Source organism: Cervus elaphus, chromosome 23 (genome assembly GCF_910594005.1).
Source record: "Cervus elaphus chromosome 23, mCerEla1.1, whole genome shotgun sequence".
Classification (NCBI taxonomy): domain Eukaryota; kingdom Metazoa; phylum Chordata; class Mammalia; order Artiodactyla; family Cervidae; genus Cervus; species Cervus elaphus.
Genome location: NC_057837.1, coordinates 64,827,107 through 64,851,024, shown reverse-complemented (window position 1 = coordinate 64,851,024; position 23,918 = coordinate 64,827,107). Strand labels below are relative to the sequence as shown.

General features: G+C 51.9%; 1 protein-coding gene across 16 annotated transcripts in view; it reads right to left on the bottom strand.

The window, feature by feature from the left end:
• EPB41L1 (erythrocyte membrane protein band 4.1 like 1) overlaps window positions 1–23,918 on the bottom strand; it is a 135,466-nt gene that overhangs the window by 53,181 nt on the left and 58,367 nt on the right. For 12 of the 16 annotated variants that reach the window (XM_043884367.1, XM_043884369.1, XM_043884365.1 and 9 more), the window contains 3 exons: window positions 4,441–4,631; window positions 2,637–2,801; window positions 624–728 (listed from right to left, as the gene is read on the bottom strand). In XM_043884367.1, coding sequence (XP_043740302.1) covers window positions 624–728; window positions 2,637–2,801; window positions 4,441–4,617 — 447 coding nt within the window. In that variant the 5' untranslated portion in view covers window positions 4,618–4,631. Of the gene's footprint in view, window positions 1–623; window positions 729–2,636; window positions 2,802–4,440; window positions 4,632–16,085; window positions 16,179–19,917; window positions 20,191–21,354; window positions 21,526–21,594; window positions 21,808–23,918 lie in introns of those variants that run through there. The other 4 variants (XM_043884370.1, XM_043884366.1, XM_043884368.1 and 1 more) reach the window with 4 other exon arrangements.

Here is a 23,918-nt window from a genome sequence, read left to right as displayed (position 1 = left end):
AGGGAATGAGGCCTGGCTTCATGCAGGATTGCGGACCTGGGGCCCTGGGCCTGGCACTGCCCTGAGGCAGCACGGTGAACAGGTAATGCAGCTGGCATGGGTGAGAAGGAGGACACTCAGACAGGAGTTTCCCAAGGGTGGGGAGGAGGCACCGGGATTATTTCCCCAGGAAGCCAGGTCACGGCTCTCCAGATACTCATCTGGGGCTGACTTGCAGGTCCCAAGGAAGGACCGGCACACAAGGGAGACAGAACTGAAGATTGACAGGGCTGGATGAACCCTGGGGTTGTGCAAACAGAAGGTGCCTAGTGGGGACTTCCTTGGCAGTCCAGTGATTAAGAGGTCACCTTCCAATGCAGGGGTGCAGGTTAGATCCCCAGTAAGGGATTTAAAATCCCACAAGCCCCGCAGCCAAAAAACCAAAACATAAAACAGAAGCAGTATTGAAACAAATTCAGTAAAGACTTTAAAGATGGTCTACATCCCCCCAAAAAAGAAAAGGGGCCTAATGAAGGTCTGAGGATTGATGGAAGCCATAGGATGCGGCCAGGCCAATAGGGGCTTAAGAGGAGATGTCTCCCCGCAGCAGACCTTCAGCCAACTCTGCTCCCCAGCCCAGGTACCTTCTGACTGTCGGCATCACAGAAGGTCAGGCCAAAGTAGTCCTTCTCCAGGAGATTGAGGTGCTCACAGACCAGGTCAAATAGCACCTGGCCCCGGCCGTGTTTCTAGAGAGAGAAGCAGAGACGCCATGAGGCTGGAATGCACATCACGATGGGGCGGGGAGGTACCCCGGGCTCCACCAGGATGACCTGAAAACACCCAAGAGGCTTCCAGCATCTGGGGAGGATCTCAGTGCTCCTGTCTCCCACCGGGCTCTGCTCACCAAGTTTGAAGGGATACTGGGGGGACGCTAATCCCACCCCATCCACTGCCTTCATCCAAGCCCTCCTTGGGTCCTCCTAGCACTTAAATCTGCTTTGGGGGAAGCTGGAGTGGGGTCAGGGAGTGACTGACTTCTCCCTCCTGTACAGTAAGAGAAACAGTCTAAGTTGGACCCAAGGAGGAGAAAACCAAAAATCTGAGCTTTGGATGTGAGAGGAAGAGACGAGCTGCCTGATATGTGACAGATGTGGGCAGGGGAGGAGGGGAGGGTCTGGGACTCAGAGTTACAGCATAACTCTCCTCCCGGGTCCCTCCCCTTACACTAAGGGAGTGCCCCCTATCCAAGCAGCAAGTGACATTCTTCAGGGGCTCATAAGAGCCTAAATCAGTTTCAGATGGAAGCAGCACTGTGGGAGTCACCTTCTCCCCCAGTTCCATCATCCACGCGTGGTAGCTCTCTGGGCACCGTCCGGGTTTGAGGATTAGGAAGGACAAAGCCCAGAACTTGTGGGTACCCAACCCACAGGTGTGAAGACGAGCGCCAACAGAGGCATGTGAAACAGTCACTACCCAAAGAGGCAGGGGGCTCTAGGGAGGTGGTGAGGTCCCTGCAAGGTCTGGCTGAGTCACTGGGAACTGGGATCAGGCCTGACTGTGGGAACGGCTGAAAAACCAAGGGATTTTTGGTTTTTTGGCCTCCTCTTGAAGGAGGCCTTCAGAGAAAGCAGCCTCGGCCAAACCCTCACACTCTCCTAGGGCAGATGAAATAGTACCCTGGGGCTAGCATGGGCAGGAGAGAAGAGGGAGAAGATATCCCTCTCTTTTGCCCAGGGTGTCCACCCTGCAACCCTTCTGTGGAAGAAATAAACATCAAAAAAAAAAAAAAAGACAGAAACCCCAACACTGAAAAGAAGACAGAATCAGCCTCCCAGGGCTTAGAAGTAAGTCAGTCCCTTAAGACCAGGGCTCAGAGCTTGGGGTTGGGTTGGGGGGAACTGGTGGCTCTTGTAACTCTCAGCAGTAAGGCCACCCTCTGGACTCTTCCATACATGTGGACAGGCCAGGAATGGCACCTGGACAGGGGCAAAACCTCTAAGGGGGCGGTCAGAGTTCAAAATTTGAGTGGGAGTTCCAGCCAACACAGAGAAAGGGAGACGCTCAATGTGGAGCCAGGAGGGCCGACCCCAGAGAAGAGGCGTCCTCTCTGCCACCCACTGGGGGACAGAACCACGCGACAGGGTTTCTACAAAGCCTGTGGGGAGCAGTCCTTCCCATGAGCCACCTCCCTATGCCTGGGGGACACCTTACCATGGAAGCCTCGAGTGACCCGTTTGTCCTGGTGCCCTGAACAGGGTGGTTCACAGGGAGAACCCCTCTCCCCATCCAATAAATACATGAAAATGATTCTAGTCAAAGCCTCAGTGACTGTGGGGTGAGATAGAAAAGCCCAGGTCCTACCAGGCTACAGATCAGCCCCTAGACGGTGAGTCCTACCCAAGGTACAGCGACCCTAAGAAGGCTTTTCCTGGTGCCAGGCCTGGGCCTTGTCTAATTCTATGTGCAATCATAAGAGCTCTCTCTGGGCCTTGGTGCCAGGGTCTGGGCAAAGGAGGGCTGGCCGGTCATCTACACGGCAATCGGTCCAGGCCTCCATTAAGAATGGATGCCCTCTGGCTTGGCCCGGGCTGAGTGCCCAGAGGCCTGTCCTGGCTCCAAGGCCAAAGGGCTGGGGCTGGGCTGGGGCTCCCTACCTCCACCTCGCACTCATACTCCGAAGCATCGAGCAGAGTGACTCGGCAGACGGCGCTCTTGTACTTCTTGGCAATCTTCTGGGGTGACTTCTGGGCCTTGCTGGGCGTGGTCCTCTCTGACAGGCCATCGGCCTCCCCATAGTCCTTCTCCTCCATGTCTAGGCTCTGCAGGTCCAACCAAGGGAAGGATTTGGTCAGTGAGCTTGAAACCATAGCCTTTCATCCAAATGAGATGCAATGAGGAAGCAGCTGGGGCTAAGACAGACCCCAAAATGAGACCCCAAAATGAGACCCCTCTAAGACACCCCTTGCCCAGGTGACCCCCATCTATGGTGGAGGAGAAGAGTCAGAGCTACGTACAATAGGTGGGCTCATAGGAGGGAACCACTGCTCCCCTGCAGGCAGAAGCATCCCACAGAACCAAACCCAGAGGCCAGAGCTATCCTTTCTCCTTAGAACTAACAGTGCATCAGTTATCAGGGCTTGGTCTCCTTCTTCCCAGTCTGTCATTGGGTCAAGCATGAGGTTTTGTTGTTGTTTAGTCACTAAGTTGTGTCTGACTTCTTTGCAACCCCATGGACTGCAGCCCCTGCCAGGCTCCTCTGTCAATGGGATCTCCCAGGCAAGAATACTGGAATGCGTTGCCATTTCCTTCTCCAGAGGATCTTCCTGACCCAGGGATCGAACCCGAGTCTCCTACATTGGCAGGTGGGTTCTTTACCACTGAGTCACCAGTGGCTAGGGCTGATCTAATGGAAGGAAGGGAGGTCAGAGCCCTGCACATCAGTCCTAACTCTGCAATGGATACCCTCAACGATCTTGGCTGAGCCCCTTCCCTCTCTAGTCCTGTCGTGAATTAAGAGAGACGCGAATTCAATGGTTGGATGAACCCCCCGCCCCAGCAAGTCCTTTGATCTTTATTCTTTTATTTGTTTTAAGTTTTTCTTTTCTGACTGTGCTAGGTCTTCATTGCAGCAAGCAGGCTCTTTAATTGTAGCGTGGGCTTAGCTGCTCTGTGCATGTGGGATTTTAGTTTCTTTACTAGGGATCAAATCTGCATCCCTTGCATTGGTAAGCATATTCTTAACCACGGGACCACCAGGGGAGCCCCATCTTGTCTCTTTAGATGATAAATTTTGCTCTGGAGTCACACTAGGCCTGCCCAGCTAGAATGGACAGTTTGAGGGATTAGGAAAATAAGGTTGAAGGAACACAGATTTTCAACATCAGATCTAGATTTGACTTGGAACTTCCCTGGCAGTCCGTGGTTAAGACTCCACGTTTCAACTGCAGGAGGCATGGGTTCAATTCCTGGTCAGAGAACTAAGATCCTGCATGCCGTGCAGTGCAGTCAATATATATATAGATACAGATTTGATTTGCACTTCTGTCACTTTATGCTTCCCTGGTGGCTCAGATGGCAAAGAATCCGCCTGCAACGTGGGAGACCTACTTTCAATCTCTGGGTTGAGAAGGTGCCCTGGAGGAGGGCATGGCAACCCACTCCCATATTCTTGCCTAGAGAATCCCCAAGGACAGAGAAGCCTGGTGGACTACAGTCCATGGGGTCACAAAGAGTCGGACATGACTGAGCGACTAAGCACACAGCACTTTATAGCAATGTGACTCTATCCTGCTGAGGCTCTGTTTCCCCCACTGTAACATGGGGAGATGAATAGTTATCTCCTGAGGTCCTGGAGAATAAAATGTAAAAATGAACACGATGGCCCCTGCACAGTGCTCGGCATGTCGTGGGTCAACAGTACACCTCAGTTTCCTTCCTTCCCCGCTCCCAGGCACACACCTGTTCTGCAGGCCGAGCGTCCTGCTGGGGCGGCTGCTTCTCATTGGAGTTGGCCTCGAGATGGCCGTGGCCCGCGGGGGTCACAGGGGTGGTTGCTGCGGCGGCTGCTTCAGGCTGCTGCGGGGCCTCCTCCTGAGCCTTCTTCACCTCAGAATCAGGGCCTGTCTCTGTTGTCATGGTGACCAGCACGCCTGCATTGGCATGAAGGAGAGAGAATGTGATGAGGGAGAGGGGCAGCGAGGGCGTGACAGAGCAGAGCGAGGGGGACAGGAACCACACGCCGAGAGAGACAGATGGAGACACATGGACAAAGAGCCACAGAGAGAGGGGGAGGAGGGAGAGACAGAGGAAGGGAGCACGGGGAGAGAGTCCGGAGAAGCGAGGGCTCAGCGGCAGCAGCTGAGGTCACAGACCCCCACCCGCCCTTTGCCCATATAGCTCCTCAGGGACTCCAGTCTCTAGGCCCAGGTCTGGAATCAGAGCCCTTCCTAGGGACGAGAAGAGTCTCTCCAGGGGGCCCCACTCTGCCAAGAGCACCAGGGACAGTCAGGGACCACCTCCAGGCAGGCCCTGGGCCCGGCTGTCTCTCCCACCACAGCACCTGGCACACGGCAGCCCCTCAGCCAATGCTGGATAAACTGAACTCGACCCAAAGAGCCCTGGGCTCCCAGTCCTTCCAGCCCCGACATTAGGCAAGGCTCTTCATGCCCCAAGCCTCAATAACTCCTGCCCCCTGACTCCGCGAGGATGCGGTCAGGATGGATCTAAAGGGGTAAGACAGGTCCTCTTAACAAACGCATAACCCTGATGATGTCAAAGACAGAGATCTGGGCTCAGGCCCCAAGTCTGCTACAAATGGGCAGTCAGTTCGTCTCACTAGGACTCATCCCCAAAGCGAGGGACTCAGAAATTATCTCTGCGACAGACTATTCTTATCATTTCCCCCTTGAAGCAGGAAATGAGATTTCAGAGAATCAAGGACCTACTGCCCAGCTGCTCTTTGGAATAAGCAAATTGCAAACAGAGAAAAGGAGAGAGAGAGAGAATGTCATGGTCCTGTTTATATTTATATATATATAATTTTTATATATAATTATATAATTTTACATTATATTTAAATTATATTTTAAATTTATATTATATTAATATTATATATTTTATAATATATTTATATATAATTATATTATAAAATTTATACATAATATAAATATAAATCGGACCATGCCATTCTCTCTCTCTCTCCTTTTCTCTCTTTGCAATTTGCTTATTCCAAAGGGCAGCTGGGCAGTAGGTCCTTACATACCCCAACAATATCAACATCTTAGTGCTTGTACACATGTAGTAAAAGATCTGAAAGGATACTCACTAAACTGTTAAGAGAGGTCAATAACTCAGAAGTAGGTAGAGGAGAAAAAGAGAGTTCCATAGGGCATGACAAGAGAGGGAACTTCATTTTTAACTTCATACACTTTGGAGTTACTTGTATAACTTTAAAAAATACACACACACACACACACACATATATATACATATATTTAATCCACAAATTGTTTCTTTTTGGGAAAGCAAAAGAATCCATTTCTGACCCCCATCAGTGAAAACACACCTCTCAAAAAAAAAAAGTTTGGAGCTAAAACCTGGAAACAGAAATGAGCAGGAACCCTCACCTGCTGAGTCTAGAGCCTTCCTCTGAATCCATCACTTTAAAAGAGAAAGATCCAGATGAGATTTGGCAGGTCCCTCCCCCACCCCACCCACCATGGGGGCCTTTGACGGGCAGAAGCAGACAGACATTGGATCTACCCTGGGCTGTGCACATGCTCTAAGCCCCAATCTTATTTCCCCCACTGCCTTCTAGGAGCCACCAGCAAAGGGCACTGAACAGAAAGTCAGGGGCCCTGAGCACCCCCACTCAGCCACCCAACATCTCCAGTGCCCAAGATAGGTCATGAGCATCCTCAATCCCCACCTTATAGATAATGAGCGGAGCGCTTTGTAAGCTGGAGCTTGTAGCACAAATGAGAGGGCCTGGTGTTATGGATGCTGTTGTTAAGAAGATGAGGAGGAAGAGAAGGCCTTGGTCCACATGGCCTCATCCCTACCCAGAAATGCTTTCCACTCACATCATTACCCTGGGCTTTACGGGTATAACTTAAAGCCATCATTAAATAAAAGCTCTGTTGCTTACATGACGCTAAGTGCTGACTCAGTGCCAGAACACAAAGCCACAGAGCTGCTCCGGTGGGGGCGGGGGGGGGGGTGCGGGTACACAGCCTCATGAGGTCAAACTGAGATGAATCTTCCCGGATCTGGATTTCTTCTAAGCCAGCACTGGAGCTATCAGCCATTATGCTAGATAAGGCCTATAGGGAAGAACTCTTCAAATAAATGCCTGCTTAATTTTGCTTCAAAAAAAAAAAAAAATCCACAGACTAATCTGTATATTTTGTGCTGGGAGAAGCAGAATCCACACACCCCTCATGGGCTCAGGCAGCCCAGAGGATCCAGGACATCTCCTCCTGCCTCTGCTTCAGTCTGATTTCAGCCTAGACTCGCTGAACCTTCACTAGGGCCTGCATCATCTTGGAAATAGCCAGCCAAGTAATCTTAAATAAATATCCCAGGCTTTCACCGCCCAGGTCTCAGCAGAGGCTGCTGGATGACTGCTTGGTGCTGGCAGAACCACAGACGAGAGGAGCTGGAAGCTTCTGAGATAATTCAGTCTCCTCCTCTTCTTTTACAGGTGAGACCCAGAGAGCAAAAGGGGCTTGAGCAACAGTCATCTCCTCAGACAGGTTTTCCCTGGTCCCTCCCGCCCACTCTCCTCCTCACCCAGCCTCCGGACTCCCCAGATCCCAGTTCCGGGTCCATTATTCTTCCCGCTGCACTCTGCTGCCTCAGGCAAACCTCAACAGAATTTCAGAGGAGGAAAAAGCACTCAGGCCCGGGCTGGGAACCAAGGTGGGGGTATGAGCCCTGGACAAATCCTGTGGCCAGGGGCTGGTGAGATAAAAGATGGCGTGTCTGCTCTAGAGAGTGAAAAGAGGTGATGTACAAAATCATGGAGGACACCTGAGTGAAAAAGCATGACACACAACAATTTGTACAGTCAACCCTATTTTAGCTAATGTACACATACAGATACAGAAAATTCAGCAAAGGGGACTTCCCTGGTGGTTCAGTGACCAAGACTCTGCACTCCCAATGCAGGGGGACCAGGTTCAACCCCTGGTTAGGGAAAACTAGATTTCCCCATGCCACAACTAAGAGTTTTCATGCTGTAACTAGAGATCCCGAATGCTATAAATAAGACCAGGTGCAGCCAAAGAAATAAATATTTTAAGAAAAAAGAAAATTCAGCAAGGTATTAACTATGGTTGTTTCTAGAAGGCGGGTAGACAAATTATTTTTTTTTCTTCTTTCTGTTTAACTGTAGTTCTCATTTTTTCTCTACTACACTTGGCGATTTCTTGAATGATTTAAAAAAAAAATAACTAGAAGTCAAAAAATAAATGTTTCCGATGCACATGGTCTGGTATGACAGGATGAGACAGAGATAAATAAAATCTGTTTAAACCTAAAAGAAAAATCTGTGAATTAAAAAGAAAAATCACATTATTATTTTTTAAATCTGTGATGAGGAGAATCTTCTTCATCTCACAAGTCTGGGGATAACGGCATGGGGCATGGAAAGTGAGCCAAGAACCTGACCTTGGCTTCTGCCACAGCCAGTCACACGGGCACAGTTCTGCTCAGGGCCAGGTCAGCACAGACTGATGGAACCCGCTGGGTGGCCAAGCTGGCCAGGCACTGTAGGGGACCCAGAGGACTGTGTGCTGGTTCCCGTGGAGCTCTCTGCCACATGGGAGGATGATGCTCACCCAGGATGTGACATAGATTTGCCCGTGTACATTTCAGCCTCCAGAAGATTCTGGGACCTGGTGATCAGGAGCATGGCCTGGGGTTTCCAAGGAAGACTTATAGGGTAGGGAGTGCACGGTGAGCTGGAGTTAGGTTTTGAAAAAAGGGAGACTCTAGACAGGTGATGGCAGGCAGGACATTTGGACTAGGTCACCATGTGGGCAAATGCTTGGATGTGGGAACAAGCAGGGATGTGTGGAGGACAGGGAGTCTTGACCGCTTGGTTTTTTTTTCATATTTAGTTATTTGGCTTCACTGAGTCTTAGTTGTGGCATGCAGACTCTTAGTTGCCATATGTGGGATCTAGTTTCCTGACCAGGAATCGAACTCTGACCCCCTGTGTTGGGAGCGTGGAGTCTTAGCCACCGGACCACCAGTGAAATCCCTGCATTGACAACTTGACTTCTTGGAACAAGAAGCCTATAAATGTGAGCTCCACACAGGCTGGCAGGAGGATCAGGTTTGAGTCAGGGAGAAATGAAGAAGCTGGAGGTGGGGGGGGGGTGGTGGGGGCAGTGCAGGGGGTGGCACCCCTGCAAGACTCAGAAATGTTACTCTGCTGCAAAGGGCAAGACTCCCATCACCAGCCATTGCAGGCCAGGCCTAGCGTCAAAAACCCTATGCATAGTTATCTCACGGACCCCTCCATGCAGGGCAGCAGGGCCAGAGGCAGACCCAGGTCAGTGAGACCTAGACCCGGAACCCTCCCCCACTAGCTTCCTCTGGGACACTGGGCAAGTGACTTCACTCCTCTGAGCTTAGGTCATCTCAACCCTAACAGAGAAATATTCCTCCCTCCTTCTCAGGGGAGTGATGGAGATTTGGGAAAATAGCATAAAGAGGGCACCCAATAAAACCACCCTGAGAAGATCCAGAATGACAAGCAGTAATGGGAAGCCAGAGTAGGGAGTGGTCTGTGAAGCTGGGGTTTAGAAGTGCCCACCCAGGGACATCCCTGGTGGTCCAGTGGTTAAGACTTGGCACTTCCACTGCAGGGGGCACAGGTTCAATCCCTGGTCCATGGGAGGGGAACTAAGATTCCACCGGCTACATGTTGAGGCCAAAACACACACTCACACACAAACCCAACAACAACTAAAAAACAAAAACAGAAAAAGAAGTGCCCACCCAGAACAGACGGAGAGAGAGACAGAGGCCAGCAAAGCCTGGCTGATGACACTGACATATGAAAACCCGAATGCACAGGATTAGAAAAGGGAAAGGTCAGCCAGAGAAGGAAATGCTGACGGTGCCTGCACCAGCCCTGTCTGGAGGTGAGGGGCCCAGTAAGCCCCAGCGTGCTCGCCCGGCCCCCTGTGGGGCCAGCTCAGCAGCCTGTCAGCCTCCGACACTCGTCAACATTGCAACCACAGGCTGGATCCCCAGGCTCGCTTTCCCGGGGCACTAAGCAGCCTTCAGACATTGTGGCTTTCCATCTAGGCCGCCTAGAGGGAGAGGGTGTCCCTGCCCGGAAGAGGCAATATCCACTTGGCCTGCGGTTGTACCCCCACATTAAAAGTGAATCGACTGGTTTATACATCAAGCTCGCCCACCAGGGTCAGCGTGACTCAGCATCTCTGAGTCCAGAAAACTGGATTTGTTCTTTTTCTCCAGCTCTACTTCCACTGTGGCTACTTCCAGGTCCAAGCCACTCTCAGCTCCTGTCTGCATGGCGGCTCTATCGCTTCCATGGTCCTTTTAGCCACTTGGGCTCTCCTAGGGTTTATTCTCCACAGAGGAGCCACAGTTAAAAGTCCAACTGGATGTCCTCTTTAAAACCCCCAATGACCTACCATCAAAATAAGGTGCAAACTCCTTACCAAAGTTCCAGGTCCCTGCATAAGGCCTCTGCTTAGCTCCCCCACTGCCACCATCTTTGTGACAGTGGGGTCACACAGGTTTTCTGTCTGCACCGCAGTCACGCCAGGCTTGGCCCTGTCTTGGGGCTTTGCTCTTATTACTCCCTCCGTGTGGACAGTGGGCTTGTCCCCTGTCTTGGCAGCTCTCACCCTTCAGATCTCAATCTATGTGCCTCTTGACCACTCTGTCTAAAGTGGGTCCCTCCTTCCTTTTTTTTTTGTTGTTGTTACAGCTGGTTTTTTAGTTTTGTTTTATTCTGTTTTTGCCATCTTAACCACTTTTAAGTGTAACAATTCAGGGACAATAATTACATTCACAGTGTTGTATAACAACCACTACTATCTACTTCCAAAAATTTTCACCACCCATCAAAAAGAAACTTTATTCCCATGAAGCAAGCATGTGTTTCTTCACAAGTTCACAAATTGTTTCTACTTCTCCTCTAGAATATAAACTCCACAAAGACAAAACTTTATGTCTTGGAAATTCCTTGGTGGTCCAGTGGTTAGGACTCCCGTGCATCCACTGCAGTGTGTCTACTGCAGGGGGCCTGGGTTCAATCCCTGGTCAGGGAACTAAGATCTTGTAAGCCTGGTCTTTCAGCATGGTCAAAAGACAACAACAAAAAACCTTTATCTGTCTCATTTGCCATTTTCCCCAGGGCTTAGAGCAGTTCTTGATAAATAACAATGACAAAGCTAACATTTACAGAGTTTACTATTTACCAGGCCCTGATCTAAGCATTTTATATCATTTAATCATCATAATAACCCGTAATAGGTAGTCTCAGTATCTCCATTTTACAAAAGAAGGAACTAAAGCACTGAGAAGTGAACTAACTGGCCCAAGATCATGCAGTTAGTAAACAGCAGTGTCAGAATTCAAACCCATGGAGCCTGGGGTCAGAGGGGTAAGTGGAAAAACACATGGGTGATGGGTGGATGGAACAGCAATGAGACAAGTCAAAAGACCTGGGCTGTACTCAGCTCAGGAGCCTTCCTGGCTACCAGCCAGACAGCCTGTCCTGACAACTTATCAGATTTTAAGCAGCTGACTTTTCCATCCAAACTCCTGATATTATCATCCATATTTGACTGAAGAGGACACACGGGTCCAAAGATGCCTACCAATTTGCCCAAGGTCATAAGGCTGTGCCAAGACTCTCTGACTCCGAAGTCCGTCCCACTACATGACATTTCAGCAGCCTCAGGGGGTTCGTCTGTGCTAATTTCTCCCAGGGGTAAAACTGGCTAAGGAAAAACTTCCCAAGATTAAAGGGCAAACACACTGAGAAGAGCTGAAGTTAGAATCAGGACCACCCTTCCCTGTTTCAGTTCTGCCACTTCCTGTTTGATGGGTCTTGGGCGAGTCACTTCCCCTTTGTGAGCATCAGTTTCTCCATCTGTTAAACAGGGAGGAGAGGCCCTAATCACCCCCTTCAGAGCAGGGCCATGTACAGAAAAAGGATGTTTCAGAGAACAAAAGGACTTTGAAATGCAAAAGTTACAGTCACGCTAAAGACAAGGGAGCGTGTATCACAGATGTTTATGACATGTGTCTTGGAAGCGTGTCTTTGCATACATATGCACTGCAGTGGAACAGCGTGAGGGCACACACAGCCATGAGTATCCGCGGTCATGAACAATCACTCCCCAGCCACGAAGGCTCTCTTCTAAATCTGAGACTGACAACTTCTGTCCAGACGTTTGTGGGAATTCTGAAGCAGGCAGGAACAGTAGGAAGGAGTGGAGAGAAGAAGAAGGAACAGGGAGTGGAAAACGCCGAAACAAAGAGAACGCTACGCAGAAACTGAAGTCTTCTGTTCTGAAAGACGTTTTCAATAATCGCGGTTACCAAGATCATCCTTTGTGGGAAGCCACGGAGCACATCTCTCCCATCCCCCTATGACCAGTTCTTGGGCTGTTGATCCCCATTTGCATCCCCAGAACCATGTCCCACTCAAAGAGCCAGGAGGCTGAGCTCCTGGACTGTCCTTTGAACTCCTTTGCCTGCTGACCTCTGGTTGCCTTTGGTCAATGGGAGGCACTGGCAGGAGGTCAGAGTGGAAGCAGAGAGGGGGGTATATCTCCCCAGTCGCCCTCCCTGTGGTTCTAGTGGTGGCTGAGCGGCTATGTGACAGCTCCATGCACAAGCCCAGTAAGATTATTCCCTCCCTCTGTTCATTCAGGCCGAAGGGAGGTAATAGTTTCTGTCACTGTGAGTTTGTGGGTCCCCCTCGTGGGTTCCCTTAAGCCCGCCCACAGCTTTCTTAACATCTCCAAATTGAAGCATCTGAGTGGAATTCTGTTTTCTGCCAGAATCTGACTGATACACCGTGCTGTATGCTAAGCCACCTCAGTCACGTCTGACTCTTTTGCGACCCTATGGACTGTAGCCCGCAGGCTCCTCTGTCCATGGGATTCTCCAGACAAGAATACTGGAGTGGGTTGCCATTTCTTCTTCCTCCAGGGGATCTTCCTGACCCAGGGATTGAACCTGAGTCTCTTATGTCTCCTGCAGGCAGGCAGGTTCTTTACCACTAGCACCACCTGTGACTGATAAACCACCTGACACTAAATAGACACATGAATTAGAGAGGGAGGGGAGGAGAAATTGGAAAGAGGCAGTATAGTCTAGCGGTTAAGACTAGGCAGCTAGGAGACCTTGCAGTCTCCCTTAATCTCACTGGGCCTCAGTGTCTTCATCTGTAAAACCACAATGATAATCTTACCCACTTACTAGGTTTACTAAGAAAACTGAATTAGACCAAACTGAATTTGGCTCGTAAAGCACTTACACGCCAAAGCCCACAGTGAGTACTCAAAAAATATTAGAAATTCTCATCATCTAAAGACTCAAAGGTTAACAAGAGCAGAAATTACAGACTTTTGTTTTTTTAGCTTTTTAGGGGGTTCTCTGTGTTACACCATTTTCCTACTATGAGCCTGTACTACTTTTGGAGTCAGAAAAGAAAAAGAAAAGAATTAAAAGAAAAAATACAGGGAGAGAAAGAGAGGCTATTCTTCTCCCTCTGGGGATGATGTTAACTCCCATTGGGATCTCCCCAGTACAGAACATTCACTTCCTTGAGTGACAATCTCCAGGTGGACATGAATGAAGTGACTGCCCGTGAGGAGGGAGGAGGGGGACTGTGCCGGCCTCCCAGCCAGGCCTCTGATGGAGTCCAAGGGGTAGAAACAGGAGCTGGACCCGCAGTCATTCCTACGCAGCAGGGCAGAGACAGCAATTTGTCAGAGGCCGGCGGTACCCATGGGCACTGCATTAAATAAAATCAAGCCGTGTGAAGAGGCTGCCACCCGTCAGCACTGGCTTCTTGCCCAAAGGTCTCACGTGCCACCGCGGAGCCACAAACTGATGTGCCATTGTAGGCCGGGGACCACGTGACATGCCCAAACTGCAGAGTAAATGGCATCAAAAAGGAGAAAAGCCTCCTGCTTGGTCCACACGGACAACTGCAGAGGCAGAGGAGACCTCCCTGGAGCGGGACACCCTCTGAGAGCCAGACCATGAGCTGGCTGTCTTCCGGGCTTTGTCACCTTTGAGTTCCACCAGGGCCACATGAGATGGGTGGGTTTATTCCCCCCGGCAGGCGGGACTGGCCAAGGTTACACGGCTTGTCAGTTCGCGTCGAGCCGGGACTCGGACCCAGGTCTGCTGGCTCACGGCTCCATGCTCTTCCCCCTCAAACCTGCTATCACCCACTTGCTGTCAACCATGTAACCAAAGCTACTGTTGCTCTGGATGTAGAAATAATAACAGCAGTATCAACCCCTCCCACGGGCCAGGTGCTTTACAGTCTAAAGGATCCTTTTATCATCATCCCTTCGCTTGAACCTCACCGATCAGCAGTTGGTGAGAGGCAGCAGGGAACTGCAGTTACAAACATGGGCTTTGGATCAGTGTCCTTGCCCCTTGGGGCTCCGCTGAGATGGGAGGTGAGGAGGGGAAAGGAGCCCAGAGAAGCAGGGAACCCTCCCCAGCAACCCTGCTCAATCTCACAGTTTCTGAATCTCTCTCACTTGATTTTCTTGTTTAAACACTACAAGAGTTCATGGTCAGCGTTATTTAGAATAGAGTGAAATTGGAAACAACTTTAAATGTCCATCAACCCCCTGCTGATGGCCAAATGAACTAGGACTTATCCTGTGAAAAATGAATTACAAAAGTATTACATATCTACTGTGAACATTTTGGGGATGGGGTTTAGGTGCACTGACACAGAAAGATGTTGGCATATAGAATGAAAAAAACTTGTAAAACAATAATGCAATTTATGGTCTCATTCCGGTGTGTATGCTTATTGTTTATGTAGGCACAGAAAAAATTCTAGGCACCACCCTGTTGTCATTGGCTACCTCTGGAGAGAAGGATTTTGGTTGGGAAAACAAGGAGAGAGTATGCTTCTGAATGATTAGGATTTTTCAAATAATTCTTTTGTAATTAAAACAAGAAAAAGTAAGTATTTTTAAAAAGGTTTGTCTGGGTCAGTCATTCATTTCCCATAGTACCTGCTGTAATGCTATTTCCGCCTGTTCTCTTCCAATCTGTACCTATGGTCAGACCTAATTTTATATCATTTTAATCTGAGTGCTCATTGTTTGGGTTTTTTTTCCATTTAACATTAAATTGTATCAGAGGGACTTTCCTGGCAGTCCAGTGGTTAAGACTCCAAGCTTCCACTGCAGGAAGGGTGGGTTCGATCCCTGATTGGGGAACTAAGATCCCACAAGCCGCACGGCACGGCCCCCCTAAAAAAAAAAATTGTATCAGAAATATTTCCACATTATTATATCATAATTATCATCACAACTAACATTCTTGGGTACTTCTCTGTGTGCTAGTTCCTATGCTAAGGATCTTACATACCTGAAATCATTTAATCTTGATGACAAGCTTAAAAACAGGTACTTGCATTATCCATATTACAGATGGGGAAACTGAGGCTTAAGAAGATGAACTGACTTACTAAGTCCTCATAGTCAGTAAGGACAGAATTGAGACTTATGCCTTGGTCTGTCTCCAGTCCTCGCTGCGCGCCTTTCCAAGCTACTCCCCTCCCAGATACTGAGCAATGAGTGAGAAGAACCTGCCAAGTAGGGATGAGAAGACCCTGGTCCTGGTCTTCCAACCTGCATGACCTTGGACAAGTCACTTGCCGTCCGCTTTGTCCACTCCACCAATTCTTTCACCGAACAAGCATTTGCAAACCACTCAGCCACGCGCTGAGAACAGAACAATGAATAAAACATGAACACTGCCCTCCAAGAGATGACAGCCTAGCCTGAATCTCTCCACGCACGGGAAGGCTCTAACCCCTGTCCCGCCTCTGTCACAGCAACATGAAATGAAATAAAGAAAAGATGCCGAGGAACCTGACGAGTGCACAGCTCCATACGCTTTGAGGGTAAGTATTTCTGCGGCTGTTCATGACTGCATATTATTTTATCCACTGGATGTTCCAAAACGCTCTCAATCATTCCCCTATTGTTGGGTACTTAGTCCCAATTTGCTGCTATTATGGAAGAAGCTCTGATGCGGATTCATCCAAAGGAAATTATGCAAAAGGGGGAAAAAAAAAAGCCAGATGCACAAAGACGACACTGCGCAACCTTCAGAATGACTGAAGGGAGATGAGTCCTTCATCTTAAACTTCTGAAGCTGCAAACCAAATTCATGCGCTTCCCCCACCCCATGGCCTTCCCCACCCTAAGCTGTTCCTCCCGCAACCATCCGAGGGGACAGCTTAGTGTGGTTTCAACCTCCCTCCCTCCCCAGCCCTCCAGGTCCACAGGGCTAATGTCTTTCCTGCAAAGCTGAGCCCATCCCTTCCTCGTGATTCTTACCAAAGGGACCTTTCCAGATCCGGTTCTATCCTGCCCCAATGCAGGTCCCATGCTGATCAAATACCCGCAAAGGTTCCTGGAGCCTCCAGGCTCCTGGGGAGGAAAGTGATGTTAGCCGAGTTCCTGTGGCATGCCAGCACTGCGCTAGGTTCTTTACGTAACAACACTAACGTGGTCTCCTTGAGACAGGCTTGCTTGGCCACACTTTACAGATGAGGAAACTGAGGCTCAGATCAGCTAAATGAGAGCCCAAGGGCACATGGCTAGGACACAGTGGAGCTGTGACTAGAGCTCAGGCCTGGCAGATTCCAGAGTTTTGCCAAAGACCCAAAGACAAGCTGACTTTCTGAGTCACCTCCCAGCACCCCCAGTCCCCTGCATCATCTGCTGCAGGCACACCAGACCACCCGTTCTTCAGACACGTCCTGATTTCCCTTCCCTCTGATCCAGGTGAAGGGGTGCCCTTCCCCCTACGGCTATCAAAATTCCACTTGGCTTTTGGTGCCCAGTGCCAAGGCTGCAATCTCCTTGAAGCCTTCTCTGATCACCAGAAGAGGAATCCACGCCCACAGAGGCAATAGCTCATCCTTCACCTTCCCTGTGCCACGTCTATGTCTCTCCAGGCCAGACTGGGAGCCCAGGGAGGACAAGGATGCTTCATCAGAGGCCGTATAGGATCAGCAGCAGGTACTCAGGGAATATTTTTCAAATTGAACAAAACTGAGTGTGACCTCTGAAAAGAAACTTCAGGCTGCTGGCACGGCCATGGGGAAAGTGGCTCCACCTCATACTGCCTGGATTTGAATCCTGGCTCCCCCACGACAGAGCTGTGTGACTTTGAGCCACTGTCTTTCCCTTGCTAAGCCTCAGTTCCCTTCATCTGTAAAGTGGGAGGAAGAAGGATTTTTGCCTCAAAGGGCTTGCGAAGATTGTATGAGTGGTACAGTTAAGCTCTTAAAACGGGTGCCTGGCATGTAGTAAGTGCTCGATAAATGTTGGCTGCTACTATTCTTACCCACAAGCCTCCCGCCCACAGAGGAAGCGGTGCCAGCCTGCTCCCACCCCCATCCACCTACCCATGCGCAAGTCCCCTCCCCGCCGGGCCTCCTCCTCACAGTCCCAGCTGGTGTGCCTGCATTCCCTCCTTTGTATGTTCTGGTCACTGGGTTCCTGCCTAGTGTGGTGGGGGTGAGTGTGTCAGGGCCGGCCAGCCTTCGAGCCAACCAGTCTTCCCCTGCGGCCAATGGGAGCACGGAGTCCAGAGCATCCTCACTTCTGGGGGATCCTGGCCAGGAAGCAGAAAGCCACAGCCAGTCCCTCTCTCAGGTCTCCGGCCAGTTTCTTTCTGCCCCCTACCCCTCAGGACCCCAGGAGCACTCGGGCCCCAGAGCCACCCTTGCCTCACAAAACCCAACCCACCCTTGAACTCTCCACCAGAACAAGCCCTGGCACATCAGTTGTCTGACTCTGCTGGACACCAACCCGGTACTCCCAGACCTTGCCCCAGGTACAATGCCATGGTAAAGAGAGACACTCTGGACTCAGCCACACTCTTTCCAGCTGTGCAACCTTAGGTAGGTGACACAACCTCTCTGAGCCTGAGTTATGTGTAAAAAGGACAATAATAGCACCTATCTGTCAGAGTTATTGGGAGATAATGCAAAGCATACAGTAAGTGCTCAATAAATGTCCTCATTCTGATTGTATAATCACTGGTATTACTCCACATGGAGATTATTATCCGCTTTTAATAAATGGGGGCACAGAAGCCCAGACAGGCTCACCCGGACGACCGTGCTAGAGCCACAAAGAGGCCCCTCTCACCTCAGCAGCCTAAGCGGGAGACCCTCTCCACTGCTCCTGGGGGCTCAGGCCCAGAACACGCCTGGGCACCCAGCATCCTCTTGCCTCTGGATACTTCCAAGAGGGACCAGGGCTCCAGGCCGACTATGCCTCAGCCTTTGCCCCTTAACTGAGACAAGGCAGCCTGGCAGCTGGGGCAGCCTGGTCTTGCCTTCTCACTTTCTGGGGTCAAGGGCCCGGAGACCAATGTAAGTCCCCCTCTAGAAGGCAGACTCAGGCTCCAGGCTATAACGCCAGCCCATCAGAGTCCTGTGTATGGAACAGCCACGGCAATAGGGAGGCAGGCATTTGGGCTACAAGAACCCCAAACCCATTAGAGGATGTGGGTACCTTAGTGCTGGCTCTCACACCCATTTGTCTGTGACCTTGGACAAATCATTCTTCCTCTCAAGGCCTCGGTCAATGTTTCAGTATTTCCTGAGTGAGCCCTCCGGGACCAGGCATGGCTGTCGTGCCGGTTCTGGGAAGCAGATCTCCATGAAGCTCACCGAACCCGGGCTCAGGGAACTGCACATGGCCCAGGAAGGGTTTTAATGGGAATAAAACCCCTTGCACTGATCTCCTCCAGGACTGCCTCGAGGGGCCCCTTAGGAGCCATGCTCTGCGCACACACAAATACGGCACACGGGGTCACCGGTAGGCATGACCTCAGACTGGCCAGCGGAAGCCAGCTTCAGCCCTGCACGGAACTGGCAGAGCCTCCCTGGGCCACGGCGGCTCAGAGAGGAGGCTGGCACAGGCTGCCTCTGCCGCAGGCTCCATAGGAAGGAACGGGTGGGCAGGCGGGTACACAGTCGCCTCTGTTCTCCACACCCTTGCCCGGAACAGACAGCCCCACTTCCTCCAGGGGTATCATTCGTGGTCCCAAGCCTTCAGCCTGGCCTGGTGGCTACTGAATCTGGAAGACTCCTAATGCTGGGAGGTGGGGGAGAGACGGAGCAGCTGTAACCCCACCCGGCCCTGGAGAGGTTATAAACCTAGCCCTCTTGCACTCCCACCTCTGGGTACAGAGGAGGAGATATGAAGTGATGGCAGGAACAAAGGGTAGTGTCTCTCTCCCATCAAGGTATTCTCAGAGCTTGCGGGGGTGGGGGCGGGGGTGACTGCGAGGAAGGAGGTGGGCAAGGACCACAACCGGCAACCGCAAAGGAAACCAGTATCCTCAAAACTCCTTCCTAGTCCTTGTCCAGTCTCCTAAGCCATACCTCTGCCAGACAGTGGCCTTAGATCTGATAAGCACCCTGGTGGTTGCAGCCACTTTCACCCCCAGCCCCCCGCAGCCACATACCATGCCTGCCTCCAAGATCTCAGCCTCATGGGCCCTTGGACGTCCCCCAAGTGAGAAGGTGCCAAGCACAACTGGAACCCACAAGTCCTCTCCCTCTAACGTGTCAATGCCAGGCCAGAAACCCCGTGGTCCTAGAGCCAAGTTCTATCCCCCTAGCTTTGGGAGACATGGAAGGGAGGTAGGATGGGGAATGAACCAGAGTGGAAGAAGGTCTGCAACCAGAGGATAAGTGAGGACCAAAGCTCCCCAGCAACCCAGGCTCCAGTCAAGAGACTGTCTTGCAGCGTCTGAAGCCCGGAGGAAATATCCAGAGGGCTCTGGGCCTCCTCTGAGGCGGCAGGAGTGGTCTCCGAGAACGGAGAACGGGAGTGGGCCAGCCTGGCACCCACCCAGCAAACGTTCATCCTTACAGCAAGCCTCACTCCCCCCCTGCCCACCTCTCTCTCCCGGCCTGGCGGGAGGCTGCAAACCCGGGAGGTCGGGAGGACCAGTGAGGACCAGCGAGGACTGGCCGGAGGGCCGACAGCCTGCAAACTCAGTTCCTGCCAGTCTGCCCCCCACTCCCCGTCCTCCCCCAGGGCTAGAGGCTGGGCCTCCGGGTAACGAGCCCCTAGCCCACCCCCACCAAAACCCACCCACGCCCCCCCTCCCCGTGCCACCTGATCACCGGCATGTGCCTACCTGGGCCTGGGGGTCCCCATCTCGGGGGCGCGGGGCGGGGGGCGCCCCCTCGGCTCCTGCGAGCCGGCAGGCCGCGGGGCGGGGCGGGCTCTGCGGAGCAGCCTGTTCCGCGACACCCCCGCCCGCTGATGGATGCCGACTGCAGCAGCGGCGGCGGCGGCGGCGGCGGCGGCTCGGCGTGCGCCGGGGGCTGGGCACCGTGCCCACAGCCCCGGGCCTGGCGCCCGCCGCGCGGCCCGCCCCCGCCCCCGCCCGGCCTCCGCGCCCAGCCCGGGGGCCGCTGCCGCGCGCCCGCCTGCTCCCTCGCGGCGGCCCGGCCCCTGCCTCCGCCTCCTCCCCGCCGGTCTCCCTCTCCCTCTCGCCGCTCTCCCGCTCCCGCAGGCTCCCAGGCCACCTCCTCCGGGGCGCCGTCACACCGGGCAGTCCCCGGGACCCCGGCGGGACTGTGCCTCGGGCACCCGGTCCTGGGGCTCCGCGGCTCCCACCCTGGCCTGGGCCAGCCTCCGGTCCCCTCGCGCGGGGGCTAGGCAGAGAGAGAAGGAGAGGGGAGTGGGGGAGGAAGAGGAGAGACTCCCTGACTCAGAGGGGGTGACTCAGCCTCGGCCCACCGAGCGCGGCCGGATACCCTCACCTCCCCTCCCCGGCAGCTCAGCGCGGGGCAGAACTTCCCCGGAGCCAGCGCTCCTCCTCCACCAGGGGGGCGGTATCGCAAACGTCCCCCGGGGGTCCCATGTGTCTCTGAGTGTGTGTACGTGTGCATTTGTTCCTATGTGCTTCGGTGACAAATGGCCGTGTAACGGTGGGGCCTGGCCGCTGTACCGCTGTTTCTGGAGGTGCCGCGTAGGCATCCAGGCTCTAGGAAGGTGGGCTTGCGGGGTGGCCAGAGGGCCTGGCACCGAGGTCCTGGCTCAAAACCAAGTGAAGCCTGGCTCCTCCCCTCCAGCAGCGCTGTTACAACTCAGAAAGCCGTCCAGACCACCTTACCAGACCCACAGAGGAGAACCCCCAACGGCCTGCATTCCAGTCCAGCCCTGTCACGTGTCAACCAGCGCCTTTGGGCACATGGCTCTCCTGCTCTGGGCCTCACTTTGCCAATGAAAGAGCTGGATGTACCTGTCTCCGCAACATGATCCCCTGAGATTTCTGCCCACGGGTCTACATTTGCAGCCCACACAACCCCTGCTTCCTGACCCGCCAGCATCCCAGGCATACACATACACATTCTTTCATTCTTCAAATCATTCCTGAGTACCTACTGCATGCCAGCCACTGTTCTAGGTGCTGCAGAATCCACCACACTGGCAACCGGAGGTTCAAAGCTGGGACGCCACCCTCGTGAGAACCAAGCCTCCACACCCTCCCCGCCCACCCTCCCAGGCTGCATTTCCTTCAGTGTCCACCTCACCAATGGGCTGCATCCCTCAGTGTCCACCTCACCAGGATCCATCTGCACTCCCACACTCCAGAGACAGGCAGCTCCTTCTGTCCACTCCTCTCTCCCAAGGCAGATGCTCCATCAGGGTGACGTTCTACCCCAGGTTCTAATATCAACGCTAGATCCTCCACGGAACGAAGCTATGCCCCTCTCCCCAGCCCCTCTCAGAGAACCAAGACAGCAAGCATGTCCCTTCTCCCCACCCCCAAACCAAGCCTTCTCTTCTCCAAGTTAAACATCACGAGCTCTTTCACCAGATGTTCCCAAGACACAGCTTCCGGTGTCTCCACTCTCTCCGCTGCCCCTAAGCTCAGGAGCAGTCAGAGAGCAGACAGCAGAAGGAAACCAGCTCCTAGAGTCCTAGAGAACACGCCCTCCCTCCAGACAGGAGACGTGAAGATGCAGAAACCAGCACGGGGCCAACTCCCAGAAGGACTGGAGTCCTGCTGGGCGGACTTCCCTACAGCTGTCCTCTTTTGTCTGTGGACTTTCCAATCCCCAGCCTCCCAGAGTCAGCTCTTCCCAGGACCTCCCCAGGGCCTCAGGGGTGTGGTCTTGGGCAAGTCATTTTTCCACACTAGGGTGCTCTGCTTGAGTTCAGTTCACCACATTTATTCAAATGAATGTGCAAAAGGGCCAGTAAAACTTAGGAGTTACACCAGATGAATTTGTTGTTTGATAGACACATCTGCTAAGAGATTTTTTTTCCGATTGCTTACTGCAAATATTTTTCTTCCAAATTGACACTCAGCCTCCTCTGCTTGCTGCCCTCCCCAACCCTGGGCTCCCGTGGGCCAGACCCAGATGCCCAGATGGCACTGCGTGGCCAGGCCAGAGCCCTCTGTTCCTCCCAGTTCAACTCTCCTTCCCTCGACCCTCCTCCCCTTGCTTTCTTTCCCCAGGAAGGAGCCTTGCCCTCCCCTCCTCTCTCCTCCTCTCCCCTCCCCTCCCCTCCCCTCCCCTGGGGCAGGGCCACTTTCCCACCCTCCTCAGCTAGATGGAGCCTCTCACTTTCCCAGAAGAATCCAGGCTACATTCCAAAGACCAAGGCAGAACATTCCCAGATAGGACTGTGGATTTAAACCCAAAGAGCTCGATTCCCTTCAAGTCAGTGGGCCCACACAGAAAACTGGACTTCTACTGCTATCATTATTATTCTTTATATTATTATTATTGACTAACATTTTTTTTTAACTTTTAAAACAATATTTATTTATTTGACTGCATCAGGTCTTACTTGCTGCATGTAGGATCTAGTTCCCTGACCAGGGGTTGAACCTGGGCCCCTTGCATAGGAGTGTGGAGTCTTAGTCATTGAACCATCAGGGAAATCTCTGACATGTCTATTTGTTGTTGTTCAGTCGCTAAATCGTGTCTGACTCTTGCGATCCCATAGACTGCAGCACACCAGGCTTCCCTGTCCTTCACCAGAGTTTGCTCAAACTCATGTCCAATCAGTCGATGATGCCATCCAACCATCTCATCCTCTGTCATCCCCTTCTCTCCCTGCCTTCAACTCTTCCCAGCATCAGGGTCTTTTCCAGTGAGTCGGCTCTTCACATCAAGTGACCAAAGTATTGGAGCTTCAGCTTCAGCAACAGCCCTTCCAATGAATATTCAGGGTTGATTTCCATTAGGATTGACTGGTTTGATCTCCTTACTGTCCAGGAGACTCTCATTTCTATTAGCACTTTCCAGTTTGCAAAGTACTTTCAGGCCTCATCCTCACGTCCTGTGACACACCGTCACCCTCTCATTTTATAAACGGGCAATTTGAGGCCCAGAGCGGTGAGTGGCTTGTCCAAGTTCACACTTGCCAAATAACACTGATTTTCTGGACCAGACACTTTCCACTTCACCCCACAATAACTTTTTCCAGAGACATCTGATTGGGGTAAGGGCACTCTCTGAAGAACAAGCAGCCCCCTATAGGAATCAGTTGAAATCACTACCCCAGTTACTTGCCTTCATTACCAGGACAAGGAAACTGAAACACAAGATCAAGACCCACCCAGACCCAAACCTTGGAGAAATGCGAGGAGCCCAGGTAGAGGAAAAGAAGCCCCACCTTACCCCCTTCCCTCAATAAAGAGGGACTCTTCTGAATTCTGCTTCCAGCCCTGGCTTTGCCACTTCTTTCTATGTTACTTGGGTAGATGATTTGATCTTTCTGAGCCTCAGTTAATTCCCTATAAAGTGGCAGAAATTCTTCCTGCTTTACTCCCTGAGTTGCTGTGATGGAAGAACAGCAGATGTCAGCAGAAGAGAAGGTCACCCCCTCTCTGGGCTGCTGGGGAGGTAGGACAAAGTCTTTCTCCTTATTTTTGTCTTTTTTTTTTAGGCCATGCTGTGTGGCTTATGGGATCTTAGTTTCCCAAACAGGGCTTGAACATGGGCCCTTGGTAGTGAAAGCCTGGCATCCAAATTATTGGACCACCAGGGAATTCCCAGAAAGTCTTTCTTCTGAAATTTTAACCGGAGGGAACTTGATAGTGCAAAAGTGCTAGGATACAGGAAAACCAGGAATAGAATGAAAGTGATTCGCACCCCTGGCTGGGAAAGCAAA